Source organism: Mesocricetus auratus, unplaced genomic scaffold (assembly GCF_017639785.1).
Source record: "Mesocricetus auratus isolate SY011 unplaced genomic scaffold, BCM_Maur_2.0 Super-Scaffold_4256, whole genome shotgun sequence".
Classification (NCBI taxonomy): Eukaryota; Metazoa; Chordata; class Mammalia; order Rodentia; family Cricetidae; genus Mesocricetus; species Mesocricetus auratus.
In genome coordinates, this window is record NW_024429182.1 from 643,200 (window position 1) to 657,748 (window position 14,549).

Below are 14,549 nucleotides of genomic sequence, written 5' to 3' on the forward strand. Positions count from 1 at the left end.
CCCACAGCATTTTAAAGAAGTGTTTATCAGCTGTTTTAATTATGGATACACTTAAAATATCATTAAAACTAGTAATTTTGGTACCTTTTAAGCTAAATATATCTTGGTTTCACGTTACTATAATTGACAAATCAATAATGAAATTAGTTGAAACTAAGCCATAATTAGTCTCTGTTACTTAACTTTATTCAGGCTGTACAAACACGTATATAAGTCTTTTTACCCAACTGCCAGTAAAAGGGTCAGCCTTTTCTTGGTGTTAAGATCTGGGCAGGTGTTGAACGGTTATTTGCTTTTTGCCCAGTGGGTGGCAGTACAATCCAACTGGTTGCTTACAGTTGCCTTAGCAAAAAAAAAAAAAATTTAAAGGCCTTAATTTTTAACTCTGTTGAAGTACATAGTGTGTCTTAAGAAGAAAATTGAAGTACCTCTTTACTCTCAGTATACTGTTTTTGCCTTATTAGACTGAAGATTTTAGGTAATTTTGGGGCTAGAGAAATGGTTTGGTTAAGAGTACTTGTAGCTCTTGTGCACGACTAGAATATGATTCTACCACCTTGGGCAACTCAGTAGCCTGTAACTCCAACTCCAAGAGGTCTGATGCAAAATGATTATTGTTACCAATTAATAACTCATTCACTTGTGAATTTTAATGAAGGCTTTTATGAGTCAGTTATCTGGAAGTGTGTTTTTAAGTTTAAACAAGGTTTTTGTTGTTGTTGTTTGTTTTTTATGAGGGGATTGGCCAGTGTGACACTTTAACCCTCAGCCATTTTCACAAGTGCTCATTCAGATAGTAATGTTTACCATTTGAGGGTGGAGACTTTGCCTGTTCTGTCATAGGCCTAGTGTGATTGATCTTAAGTCCCCAGACAGATTCAGAAGTGACTTATTACGTTATGTGTATATGTTGTGTGTTTGTGGAAGTAATGTGTATATGTTTGCTGGTACCCTCAGAGGCCAGATATGTCAGATTCCCCAGAGCTGGAATTAGTTGTGAACAACGTAATAGAGGTGCGGGAACCAAAATTTGGATCTACTGCAAGAAGAATATGTGCCCTTTCTGAGCCATGTCTTTAGCTCCCCTAGATCACAGATTGTATTTTTTTAATGTTTAAAACAGTTATGTACTGGTTTCAAAAGATAGGGGAAAATTTCCTTTAAAAAATAAGCACTTAGGGATTGGAGCCATGGTTCAGCCATTCAAAGTGCTTTCTGCTCTTCCATAGGACCTAGGTTTGAATTGTAGCGCCTACATGGTAGCCCACAACTTTTGGTAATTCCACTTCTTGGCGAATCCACGTGCTTATTACACAGACACACACCTGTGGGCAAAACATCCATATACATAACACATGGACTGAGGCAGTTTGCTAAGCATTAGGAGAGGGGCTCTCAGGTAACTGTCACCATTCTCAGATCTCTCTTGGACTCTAGGGGAAGCTCTTAGAAAGGGAATGGAGATCAGGTGTGGGTTGCAGGGTGGAAGCTATGAGGAATTCTGTGCTGTTGGTCACAGTGGCAGTAATGATTCACTAGCACCTTCATTTGTTCTCTTACTTGCATCCATGGCTAACACTAACAAAGAAGAAGCACTCTGTGTGTTCATTGTTTCCTTCGTGGAGTTTGCCAGTCTTTAGAATTCAGTTTACCTAATTTGCTTGCTAGTTTTCTGTCATCTTGACACAAGCTAGAGTCATGTGAAAGTAGGGAACCTTAATTGAGAAAATGCTTCCATAAGATATGGCCATAGAACATTTTAAGTGATTGGAATGTCCAGCCGATTGTGGGTGGTGCCACCCTATACATGGAGACTTTTCTCCATCTAGCCAGGTTCCACCAGAATGGTTTCTCTCTACCCACCTGGTTCCAGTAGCAGCTTATAAGATAACAACCATTCAGCCTGGTGGTGGTGGTGGCGGTGGCTTTAATCCCAGCACTGGGGAGGCAGAGGCAGGCAGTTCTCTATGAGTTTGAGGCCAGCCTGGTCTACTAAGCTACACAGAGAAACCCAATCTCAGAAAGAAAAAAAAAAGATAACCACTCGGAGACTTAATATATATTTATAATTATTTGACCAATGACTTAGGCTTATTACTAGCTAGCTTTCTAAATTTTCTTTCAAAAATATATATTTTTAAAATTAGAAACATGCTTGCTTCACATGTCAATCCCATCTTCCTCTTTCACCCCTCCTCCCTTGACACCCCTCCAGCCCCCCACCCAATCCCCACACCATTCCCCAGGGAGGGTGACACCCTCCATGAGATCTCCAGAGTCTGTCATTTCATCCAGGGTAGGACCTAGGCCCTCCCCCATATGTCCAGGCTGAGAGAGCATCCCTCCATGTGGAATGGGCTCCCAAAGTTCATTCATAAACCATGGTAAACACTAATCTACTACCCAAGGCCCCAGAGATTGCCAAGGCCTCCTCACTGACACTACATTCAGGGAGTCTCGATCAGTCCCCTGCTGGCCTCTCAGCTATTAGTCTGGGGTCCAAGAGCTCTCCCTTGTCAGGTCACCTGTCTTTGTGGGTTTCACCAGCATGGTCTTGATCCCTTTGCTCATCACTCCTCCCTCTCTGTCACTGGGTTCCAGGAGTTTAGTTCAGTGTTTAGCTGTGGGTATCTGCCTCTACTTCCATCAGTCACTGGATGAAGGTTCTAGGATGGCATATAAGGTAGTCCTCAATCTCGTCATCAGGGAGGGGCTAGTAAGGAAGCCTGGTAAAAAGACTTTGGCAAAAACCCTTCTGCTTCTATTGCATGGATTAATTTGAGGAGAATTGGTATAAGCTTTTCTTTGAATTTCTGGTAAAATTCTGCACTGAGGCCATCTGGCCCTGGGCTTTTTTTGGTTGGGAGACTTGATGACTGCTTCTATTTCCTTAAGATTTAAATTGCTCATCTGTTCTTGATTTAATTTTGGTGATATCTATCCAGAAAATTGTCCATTTCCTTTAAACTTTCAAATTTTGTGGAGTACAGGTTTTCAAAGTATGACCTGATGATTCTCAGTGTTTGTTGTTATGTCTCATTTCATTTCTGATTTTGTTAATTTGCATGTTCACACTCTGCTGTTTGGTAAGTTGGGTAAAGGTTTGTCTATCTTTTTGGTTTTTCTCAAAGAACCAACTCTTTGTTATATTGATTCTTTGTATTTTCCTAGTTTCTACTTTATTGATTTCAGCCCTCAATTTAATTATTTCCTGCTGTCTGCTCCTCTGGGGTGTGTTTGCTTCCTTTTGTTCTAGAGCTTTCAGTTGTGCTGTTAATTCTCTAGTGTGACTATTCTTCAGTTTCTTCATGTGGGCACTTAGTGCTATGAACTTTCCTCTTAGCACTGCTTTCAAAGTATCCCTTAAGTTTGGGTATGTTGTGTCTTCATTCTCATTGAATTCTAGGAAGACTTTAATTTCTTTTTTTATTTCTTCTTTGACCCAGGAATGGTGCAGTTGCACATTATTCTGTTTCCATGAGTTTGCATGGTTTCTGCTATTTGTTTTTGTTGAATTCTAACTTTAGAGCATGGTGATCTGATAAGATACATGGAGTTATTCCCAGTTTTTTGTACCTGTTGAGGTTTGCTATGTTGCCAAGTATGAGAAGGTTCCGTGTGGCGCTGAGAAGGTATATTCTTTTGGATGGAATATTCTGTAGATGTCTGTTAAACCCAGTTGGGTCATAACTTCTATTAGTTCCTTTGTTTCCTTGTTAAGTTTCTGTCTGGTAGTCCTGTCTAGTGGTAAGAATGGGGTGTTGAAGTCTCCCACTATAAGTGTGTGACGTTTTATATGTGATTTGAGTTTTAGTAATATTTCTTTTATGAACGTGGATGCCTTTGTATTTGGGGCATAGATGTTCAGAATTGAGACTTCATCTTGTTGGATTTCTCCTGTGATGAGTATGAAGTGACCTCCTTCATCTCTTTTGATTGATTTTAGTTTTAAAGTCTAATTTATTAGATATTAGGATTGCTACCCTTGCTTGTTTCTTGGTCCATTTGATTGGAAAATCTCTTCCCAATCCTTAACTCTGAAGTAACATCTCTCTTTGAAGCTGAGGTGTGTTTCTTGTATGTAGCAGAAGGATGGATTCTGTCTTTGAATCCATTCTGTTAGCCTGTGTCTTTTTATGGGCGAGTTAAGACCATTAATATTGAGGGATATTAATGACCATTGATTGCTCATTCTTGTTTGTTTTGGACTGGTTCTTGTTGTTGGAATTGTATGTGGATTTTGTTTCCTATCAGGTGCAAACCAGGGCAAACATGCTTCCTGAAGTACCTCTAGCCTGTGTGCCTCCCGCCCATACATGAGCAGGCACTTCTGGTGCATATGGCTCAAGCAGACTTGTTTAGGGAAATGAAAAACTTGGCAGCAAGTATGTAAGAAATGTGTGTACTGGTGCACTTTTGAAGACCTTAGTGGTGAGAAAAAAAACAAAAGTGCAACCTTTATTTTGAATTCAATAGCCTTTGTATGTGGAGTTGTTTTGGTCCTTGTCGTTTTTAACTTGTACCTGATCTCTGAGTTTAGAGGTGACTTGCTTTCTAGAAAGAAGTTGGCCTCTTCCAAAACTAAGTCTCATTCTTCTTGGTGAACTCTTAGCTTCCTTCAAATGGCTCCTTTCCCCTCATTTGCTGTACAGACATCCTGCTTCATCTGTCCTTCCTCTTGACATACCCATAGAATTCACACCCCTTGGGTTCCTATGTTTCTGGACCCTCATCTGTGAAGCCCATCCCACCCACCCCCCAGCCTGTAAAGTTCATTGTGCCTAGTGTGGTCTCTTCATTTACACCCTCCATGTTTGCACAAGTGAATATTACCTGCTGTGTTTTAAAGTCTCAGTGATTTTCATTTCCCAAAGGGCAAATGTCCATCTGTCCCATCCTTGAGCTTGGCAGTAGAGTTGTTATGTGTTAGGAACTAGTATGCCTATGTAAACATTGCTGACCAAGTTACTCATCTTAAAATGTCTATAATTAGTTTTAGGAATTGTGTATGCTTTGGCAAGTGATAGTGTAATGTTTACTAAATCCACCTTGCTGTCTGTGCTCTTCATTGTTAAGAGTTGGACTGTCCCTTGGTAAAGTTCTTGAGGTCATACTTTCTTACTGTTTCCCTGGCAGGCTAGTCTCAAACTCCTGTGCTCAAGGGATTCAGACTCCTTTGTAGTACAGGTACTCTTCAACGTACCTTCATTAATTCCAGATAGAAAAAAATATTTTATGTAATCCACATATAAATAAAGGCTTTTTGGAGCCTTTAGGTTAAAGATTTATCATTTATTATTTTCATGTGTTGTGCACCCACGTGAGTTCATGGGCACTATGTGTGTGCAGGAACCTCTGTAGACAAGAAGACAGCATCAGATCCCTTGTGAAATGACATGTGTGCTTGTTCCCTGTAAGAGCAGTAAGTGCTCTAACTGATGACCCATGTCTCCAGCCCATCTTCAGTTATTTTAAATAGTGCAAATCTCTCCAGAGACCAAAATGTTCCAAGACTCAATAGAATAAAACCTACTTCAAGATAGATTGTTAGAAAAAGTACACATTAGCGTTAGCATAACTTAACATTTGTGTAAAGAGCTATTAGGCTCTTATTTCTGCTAGCAATATGTTTTGGAAGGACAGAAAAGAATTAAGTGGCAGTTGTTTCAGGGAGAAAGAAGTGAAAGTAAAATGCTAAGCCCATTTGAACTTTTGTCTGGCTCTGGGTGAGGCTCTGGTTCCAGTCAAGCACTTGCACTACTTCACTAAAGATTGGGAGAAGTTTAGAATGATAGTTATTTTTCCCTCAGCTTGTTTTTTCTTATTTGATGTGAGGGCTCCCCTCCCCCCAATTAATATCCAAGCCAGATAACTGCCATTTTGGAATAGTGAAACTCAAACTAGGCAGCATTTTTCCCAGTGAGGACCAGAGTATATTGAATGTAAGTTTTAAAGAGGAACAGTTTGATTAGTATTTTCAAAATGACATTTATTTCTAGGTTCCTGGAAAAGATGGAGTTGATTTTTCTCAGACTGTCATAATTTATAGTCTTGTCATTTCAAAGGTTTTTGAGTAAGTGCTGCATGAAATGTAGAAGTAAAAAACTAAGTGTTCTGACATTTGATTCAGCACAAAAAGTACTTTTTAATATTCCTAGCCTTTGAGGCTTGGGGATTTTGTAAAGGAATAAGGAGCTCAATTTTATTTATTCTCTCTGCTGTTAAATGTGCCTTTTGATCATGTGTCCTTTCATGAAAAGGAAAAAAATATTTCAGTGTAACAGCTTTTCAGATGTTTTTTTCCTTGCATGTAAAATTTACTTCTTTGAATGCTGAGTATCATTTCCTGAGTTCTTTGAAACTGCTTTGGTGAAGATGGTGTGTCCCAGTCTGCTCATTTCAGGTGGTTACGTTTGCCCACAGTGGGAACCATTTCACCAAGTTCTGGTTGGCAAAGATTGTTTTTTAAAATACTGCTGGATTTGCTGGGTGGTGGTGGTTGGTGCACACCTTTAATCCCAGCACTCAGGAGGCAGAGGCAGGCAAAACTCTGTAAATTTGAGACTACAAGAGCTAGTAGGCTCCAAAGCCACAGAGAAACCAACAAACAAAAAAATATTGTTTTTTCTAAGTGTTAGACACAAAGTTGCTGTTTTCTCTCATGAGGTTGTTTTGTCGTATTCTTGACACATCCTTAGAAATAGTATTATAGTAGGTATTGCTCCTAGTGTGGAAATTGCAGTTCAAAGGGATAAATTAGTTACTCATGACCATAAAGCCTTATTAATACTAAAATAAATCTAGGTTTAACAGTGCTAGTTTAGATTTTGGTGTAAAGTTTAGGTTTCAAAAGACTGTTTTTGAGAAATATATTTTTCTGTCTCCTCTATTCTTGGCATTTTGGTTAAATTGGAGGCTCAGGGGCCTTGCAGTTAGTGGCAGAAACTAGTGGGAACAGTGAGTTGCCCACTGAAGGGCCATGGAACTCATTATTTTGAGAAAGTTACAGATTTTTTTTTTTTAATTTTGGGTTTTTTGAGACAGGGTTTCTCTGGCTTTGGAGGCTGTCCTGGAACTAGCTCATTTGTAGTCCATGCTTGTCTCGAATTTACAGAGATCCTCTTGCCTCTGCCTCCCGAGGACTGGGATTTTTTTTTTTTTTTACAAATTACAAATTAAAAAAATTAAAAACATTTAAGAGTATTATTAGACCATTGAACATTTCTCCTAGCTTAAGACTTGGCTTCTATAATTTCACTTTTAAAAACATTTTTAATTTATTTTATGTGTATTTGTGTGTGTGTGTGTGTGTGTGCGCACGCGCACGCAGAGGCACACACCTGCTGAAGAAGCCAGAAGAGGACTGTCTGTCTGTCTGTCTGTCTGTCTGTCTGTCTGTCTCTCTCTCTCTCTCTCTCTCTCTCTCTCTCTCTCTCTCTCTCTCTCTCTCTCTCTCTCTCTCTCTCTCTCTCTCCCCTCTCCCTCTCCACTCTCCACTCTCACCTCTCCCCTCTCCACTCTCACCCTCTCCCCTCACACCTCTCCCGCTCTCTCTCTCCTCTCTCCTCTCTCCTCTCTCGGAATTTGGATTCTTTCTGACTTGGTTTGAGTTGCAGGAGGTTGAAGAGGGACTTTCACCTGCTTTCTCAGAGTGCTTATGTTAATATTCTTTCTTACAGGCCAGCCCTCCAGACCTTTATATCGAAAGATTTAATATAGCTCTGGGACAGTATATGGGAGCATTGCAGAGCATCGTGCCTCTTTTCATATATATGGTAAGTTAGAGTTCTGTTTACCCTTCCCCAAACCAGGAGGTTAGCTATGTTCTGGTGTTCTGTATTATGTAATTTCCATTTCTGAGCCAGATTAAAGATGGGTGTGTTTATGAACTTGGAGTTGAGAGTAAGAGGCCTAATCGCCTCACCACCTTACTCTTTACAGGTCATCTAAATAGAATAAACCTAAAAGTGAAGGTGAGAGAGAGAAGAAATTATGCCCAATTTTGAGAGTGAAGAAAGGCATTTCTTCTCCCCTTCAAAAATGTTTTAATTAAATTTGTTTTTTCACAATTCCATACTATATGTAGTACATTCTGTTTACTTTCTCCTCCAACCAAACCTCTTTTATCTCCTTCTGTGCCGCCCCTATGCCCATATCCCCTATGCCCCATATCCCCTATGCCCCATATCCCCTATGCCCATATCCCCTATGCCCCATATCCCCTGTGCCCGTATCCCCTGTGCCTGTATCCCCTGTGCCCGTATCCCCTGTGCCCGTATCCCCTATGCCCGTATCCCCTATGCCCGTATTCCCTAGGCCCCATATCTCCACAGGTCCTATTCCCACATTTTTGCTGAGAGAAGACCTTTAAGTCTTATCAGGAAGTAGAATGTTCATTGATGTAAGAATGAAGCAAAATGCCAAAACAAAAATAGGTGGAGAAATTTGCAAAACATAAGACTTGGGTTTATTGTCTTTGTTAACTAGTTTTCATGGATTACTTAGAAAAAAGTCAGTAATAATAGTTCACAGGAAATACTTAGCATAAAGAAGGAAAATATATCCAACATCATTGTTAAATACAAGTTAAAATTATTTTTTTTAAAGTTCATGGGGCGGGCTAGTGGTGGCTCAAGCCTTTAATCCCAACCCTTGGGAGGCAGAGGCAGGAGGGATCTCTGTGAGTTAAAGGCCAGCCTGGTCTACAAGAGCTAGTTCCAGGACAGCCTCCAAAGCCACAGAAAAACCCTGTCTCAAAGAAAAAAAAGTTCTTGGAAATGCTCATTTCTGATGAAGCTGTACAGAAACTGCTATAATTTAGAGTAGAAATGTAAATTGATAAAACAGCCTTGGGACACTTAAAGTAATAAATAGATGTAAATACTGTAATTTCTTTTTAGTGACAACATTGGACATGTCTGTATTGTCATCAGTAGGGGATAATTTATGGAAAACAGTAGGAAAATATACAGTTAAAATAATGGCATGTTTATACATTTTTTTAAAGAACAGTCTCCTAGGACCTAACATTAGGGTAAAAGAGCAATGTACAAGGTATAACGAGTGTGTTGTGTTTTTTCAGCAAGTGCTTTCTTCCAAGGAGAGGAGGGGTCACCTCTTCACATGCCAAGAGTGTTTCAGAACAAATGTACCATATGGTTTTCTCTACAGAATGGGAACCTGTAGAGCTAGACCACAGATCAGCTCTGGGAGGCTTTTGATTGCACAGCTGTTGGCATGGTTGCAGGTTTTAACCAAGCATGTACATTTTGTTTTTATGGTTTTTGTTTGTTTGTTTGCTTTGTTTTTTTGAGACAGGGTTTCTCTGTTTAACAGCTCTGGCTGCCCTGGAATTTGTGCTTTGTAGACCAGGCTGGTCTCCAACTCTCAGAGAGCTGCCTCTCTCTGTGAGATTAAAGGCCACCACTGCCTTTTTATAGCTTTTTTAAAAAATTTTTTAAAGAAGGGAAAACTGTTCAGAACCAAGAGAGTGAGCAGTTTGTTTTCATTTTTTTTCTACTCTTTGGCATTGAGCTAGCATTTAAACATGAGCAAATTTAGTAGTTTTAGATTTTTGTTTGTTTGTTTCTTAGTTAGGCTGCTTTTGATTGCAAGAAAGAGAAAATTTGATTCAAAGTGGCTCGGGTAAATAAGGAAACAAACCTTGAGACCTTGAGCATAGGCAGTTCCCAGGGTTGTTGGAGTTCAGCCGCTCTGTTTTGTCCCTTACTGTATACCATACAGCACTGTTTGATCTCAGTCTAATCGGGTGTCTGTCTCTGAGCAGAGAGATGGTATCTGGAATTTGGTAGTTAACCATTACTGTAGGGATTGTTTACAGAGGCTCTTCCTAGTAGCTTCCATTGCCTGTATTCAGCCTGGATGCAGAGGAGTACCTTTACTGAGTTTCCCAGCATTGCCTTTTGATGCTTGTGACGAAGAATTGAAGGATTGTTTGTATCACCCAGCCTTTCAACCACATGCAAAAAAGGCCCAAGACTAGGAATGACTGGGTTTTACTGTTTGCTGGGTATTTTTATTATTGTTTTTTAATCAATACACTTTTACATTATTCTCTAAAACTGTAATTAGTGCTCACACTCATGGGGATGATTACTTTCCCTTATTGATGTATAAAAACTTTTTTTTTCAGAATAAGTTTTACATAGAAACAAAGCTTAACAGAGACTTAAAAGATGATCTTATAAAGCTGTTTACGGAACACGTTGCAGACAAGCACATTTACAGCCTAATGCGTAAGTAATTTCGCTTCTTATGGGGGTGAGACAGCACTAGCCACGGTCTCCTTTTTCCTCCCTCCCTTCCTTCTTCAGCTCACTCACTCTTTCCTATCATCTGAGAACATTGTTTCTCATACTCTAATATTGACATCTCTGGAGCCAGAGAACAGGAAGCAGTAAAACCTACCTCAGTGTGTAGAGACACACCTGGGGATTGAAACTGTGGCTTACTCATCATCTACAGTTCTGGGATACTTAGTTAGGCAGGTTGTGTTATGGACAATGTCTTGCGCCTGCCCAGATCTGTCTAGCCATTTCCTCACTGATCAGAAGTCTGACTAGCAGGGTCACTGCCGGACACCCAGTCTGAAGGCCAGCACAGGCTCTGTCTGGTTTCTACTCTTAGTCTAGTGTGGTTGCTATTCACCATGTTAGCAAGCTGCTAGTGTCCTGTGGTTTAGCAATATTTACCATGGCTGTATTGATAGCTAAGTAAGATGCAGGTGCCAAGCTCAATCAGTCTTTTCCCCATCCCTGGCTCATAATAGGTGACACCATTTCCTTTTCATTTAAAGGAATGTCCCACCTCAAGGGGACTCCAGGTTACTCAGCACCTTCAAAAAAGCTCATGTTTTGGTCAGTATCCAGCAAGGCATACTTTAGTAATTTGGTACTAATGTAGATTGTAGTTTATATTTTCTTACAGTCTTTTAGTTATTAGTTACTGCTATACAGAAGTTATACTATAATTTACAAAGTAATTAAGCTTAATCACAGACCTTTTGTCATTTTCGATTTTAAATTAAGAAAAGGGATTTATATACTGGATCAGTTTACTTTTGCTAAGCACAGTTTTCACAAAATGTGTAGATTCAGTTGACATCATCTTGCTGCCAGAGAGTCCAATCTCCAAAATAGAGATCCTGGAGCTTGGACCTATAACATGCATTGTTTTTAAGACTGGGCAGGTGCTTAGAATTTTTGTACATTAACCCTGAGATAGGCCTCTTTTTTTGGTTTCGAGAGAGGGTCTTGCTTAGAACTTTAAGCAGTCCTTTTGCCTGAGCCTTCCAAGTTTTGAGATGACAGAGGTATATTATTGCACCAGCTTCTAGCCTTGGGTACTGACATTGTTTTTAACTTTTTAAAGCATGTTTTCTTTGTGAAAATTTCATGAAGAAATGCTATGTCTGATAGAAATATGTATTTTCTTTCTAAATGTCTGTATACATGCTAATAATTTGTAAGTTAACTTTATTGGGCATACAGAAAGAATATTGAAGAGAATATTATGCTTAGATTGGATGAGAGTCCTTTCTAGTGTGGGGTTTCCATGAAGGTTACATCCTTTTCCCAGCAAATAGAAAAAGCCCTTAAATTTTTGTAAATGGGATAAAACCAAACACATTAGATATTTATTGAGCAGTTAGTAGGTATTGAATGATAGAAGACACAGAAAGTGACTGCTGGCTACACAGTTTGGGTCCCAGGACAAGGGAGCTCTCTGAATGTTTTAACAGTGGTATAGAGGATCATCACAGGCACACACAGTTTTACATGTAGTAGGACCTGTTCTAGTATTTAAATTTCATGACACTAGGGTAGGTAGTCATTGCTATAGAAATTGAGGCACAGAGATTAAAAAAAATCAAAACCATTGTTCAGGTTTGTTATTTTGATTTTAGCAGCTACAACGCAAGTAAGTACAGCCAGTGTCTGTGATTTTCTAAAAATCTGAACTTTAGTTTCCTTCTTTTGACCTTTAACACACTTTGAGATCCTACTAGCCCATTTACTGTCATTTGAAAATATTGTGGCTTCAGTCAGCATGCATCTTTTAATTTGCTGTGTAATCTGGAAAGGGTTTGGTAAAGCAGTTTATTTGCCCTGTTCCACACTGGCATAGGTGGCCCAACTGGGGCTTTCCCACTGCTGGCTTCCATGACTGCTAAGTTAGTGTGGTTTTTTAAATTTATTTATATTTTTATTTTTAAGTTTAAACTAGAAACAAGGTTGCTTCACATGTCAATCCAGCTCCCTTTCCCTCCCCTCCTCCCACTCCCTCCCACCAACCCCCTCCCACACTCCCTCCCCCATAGTGTGGTTTTTAATGTCTCAGGTTTTCTCCAGAAACTTGGAAAATGTGTCTAAAGTACTGGGCTCAGAAAAATTTACTGCATTCTATTTAGTGAGCAGTCACAGAGCCTAGACTTTGGGGGCAGATCATGGATCCCCATCTCTCAATGGGAGATATTTCAAACTGGTGTGTGAGGGTCCATATCTTAAACTAGTAAGGCAGGAAAAAGAAAATATTTGTGCCAAAACTAGATTATTTATGTTTTAATATTTTGTAATAAGAATATTTTGTAAGAATACAGTACTATGTATGATCATTGCATACATGTGTCCTTAGAAAATACAGAGACATGGTTTTGACTGGGAACAAAATTGCTTTCCTTCTAAATTAATTTTTCACTTTGAATTAAACTGAATATAGAGCTAGGAGAACTTACAATAATTGAAGTATTTTCATGGGGTTATACTGAGCAGATGTGACAATAAATATGTAGTAACTAGGTTGGACATTTTCAAAGAAAGTATAATTTGTTGACTTTTGCAGTTAAAGATAGCTTATTTTGCAGAGTTTCAAATAATTGTACTTAGATTGCCTTAGGAGTTTACATTTTACTTTCAGACCTTGACACATTTTGAATTCATGTAGTTTTTAGCTTTCATTTCCAGAACAAATTAGTAAAAGAATGCACAGTGAAGGCAGTAAAATGGCTTTCTGCCAAGCCTGGCCATTTTAATCCTTGGAAGTAGGAAAGTAGAAAGAGAAGTGGTTCTCAGAAGTTGTCTTCTGACTGCCACATAAGCACTGCGGCATTCATGCATGTGTGTGCACTACACACACTATAAATACATATAACAAAAATTTCACAAAAGGCCGGGCATTGGTGGCTCACACCTTTAATCCCAGCCATGGGAGGCAGAGGCAGGCGGATCTGTGAATTCGAGGTCAGCCTGGTCTACTGAGCGAGTTCCAGAACAGCCTCTAAAACAATACAGAGAAACCCTGTCTTGCAAAATAAAAATAAAGTTCAAAAAAGAAAACTCTGTGCAAAATTTTAAGCACCCAGGAACGTTAGAAACATCAGAGGGAGCTCTGGATCCAGGAAGATACTTGAGAGTTAATGTCATAACCGAGGAAGGGAGATTAGAACTAGAGGTCTATACCTAGACTTAACACCTATGATTGATAATTTCTGTGAGGAACAGGATTGTTGAAGTACCCTGTTCTTTGATACATGGCTTTCGGAAGAAACCATTTTCTAGAACAACACATAACTAGCACCAGTGTTTGTAAAACCAGTGTCTGTGGTAGTATGTTTGGTGAAGGAAGACTGAGTACATGATTCAGAGGGAATACAAGTTTCCTGTAACCGGAGGCTTTTCTGTCCCACCCAGCCATATGGCACAGTTGTTTCTAAATAATCACTCAGAGACTTAATAATAAACACTTGGCTAGTGGCCCAGGCTTATTACTGACTAGCTCTTATATTTAAATGAACTCATTTCTATTAATCTATGTATTGCCACATGACTCATGGCTTACTGGGGTGCTCTTGCATGTTGTTCTTTGGGGTGACTGTTAGTGTCTTCCAGGCTCTGCTGTTCTCCTGTATCTCTGCTTAATTTCCTACCTGGCTGTACCCTGCCTTGCCATAGGCCAAAGCAGCTCTAGCAGCTTTGTCTATCAACCACTGAGAGCAGTGCATATTCACAGAGAACAGAAAGACCTGCCATGTTAGTTCCCCAGCCATATAAAAATCAAAGGCCAGAACTTTCTGGGTGCAGTAAACACCCTGCCCCCTTCCATCTTTAGCAAGTCCCAGTTTTTTTTTTTTTTGGTTTTTCGAGACAGGGTTTCTCTGTGGCTTTGGAGGCTGTCCTGGAACTCGCTTGGTAGTCCAGGCTGGTCTCGAACTTACAGAGATCCGCCTGCCTCTGCATCCCGAGTGCTGGGATTAAAGGCATGCGCCACCAACGCCCGGCTAAGTCCCAGTTTTTTAAGGGAAAAAGAAAAGCTGGAACATCCTTTAAACTTAAATACTTTCTCCAAAGAGTGTAGATAAAGAGAGGATGTTAGAAAATTATTAAAATACTTTATCAGCTCTTGCTAAGCCTTTCTTTACTGTTTGGAGGTTTTGTTTTGTTAGCTTTATTGAGATAGAATCTCTTGTACAAACTTTTCAAAATGACCTTGAGTTTCTGATCCTCCTGCTTTCTCCTTCCATGCCTGGTTTA

The 14,549-nt window shown here is 39.6% G+C and overlaps 1 protein-coding gene across 2 annotated transcripts in view; it reads left to right on the forward strand.

The window, feature by feature from the left end:
- The window catches only part of Cacul1 (CDK2 associated cullin domain 1), a 54,160-nt gene that overhangs the window by 24,851 nt on the left and 14,760 nt on the right, over positions 1–14,549 (forward strand). For both annotated transcript variants that reach the window (XM_005085349.4, XM_005085348.4), the window contains exons 4-5: positions 7,680–7,775; positions 10,154–10,256. In XM_005085349.4, the coding sequence (XP_005085406.1) occupies positions 7,680–7,775; positions 10,154–10,256 (199 nt within the window). The remainder of the gene's footprint in view (positions 1–7,679; positions 7,776–10,153; positions 10,257–14,549) is intronic.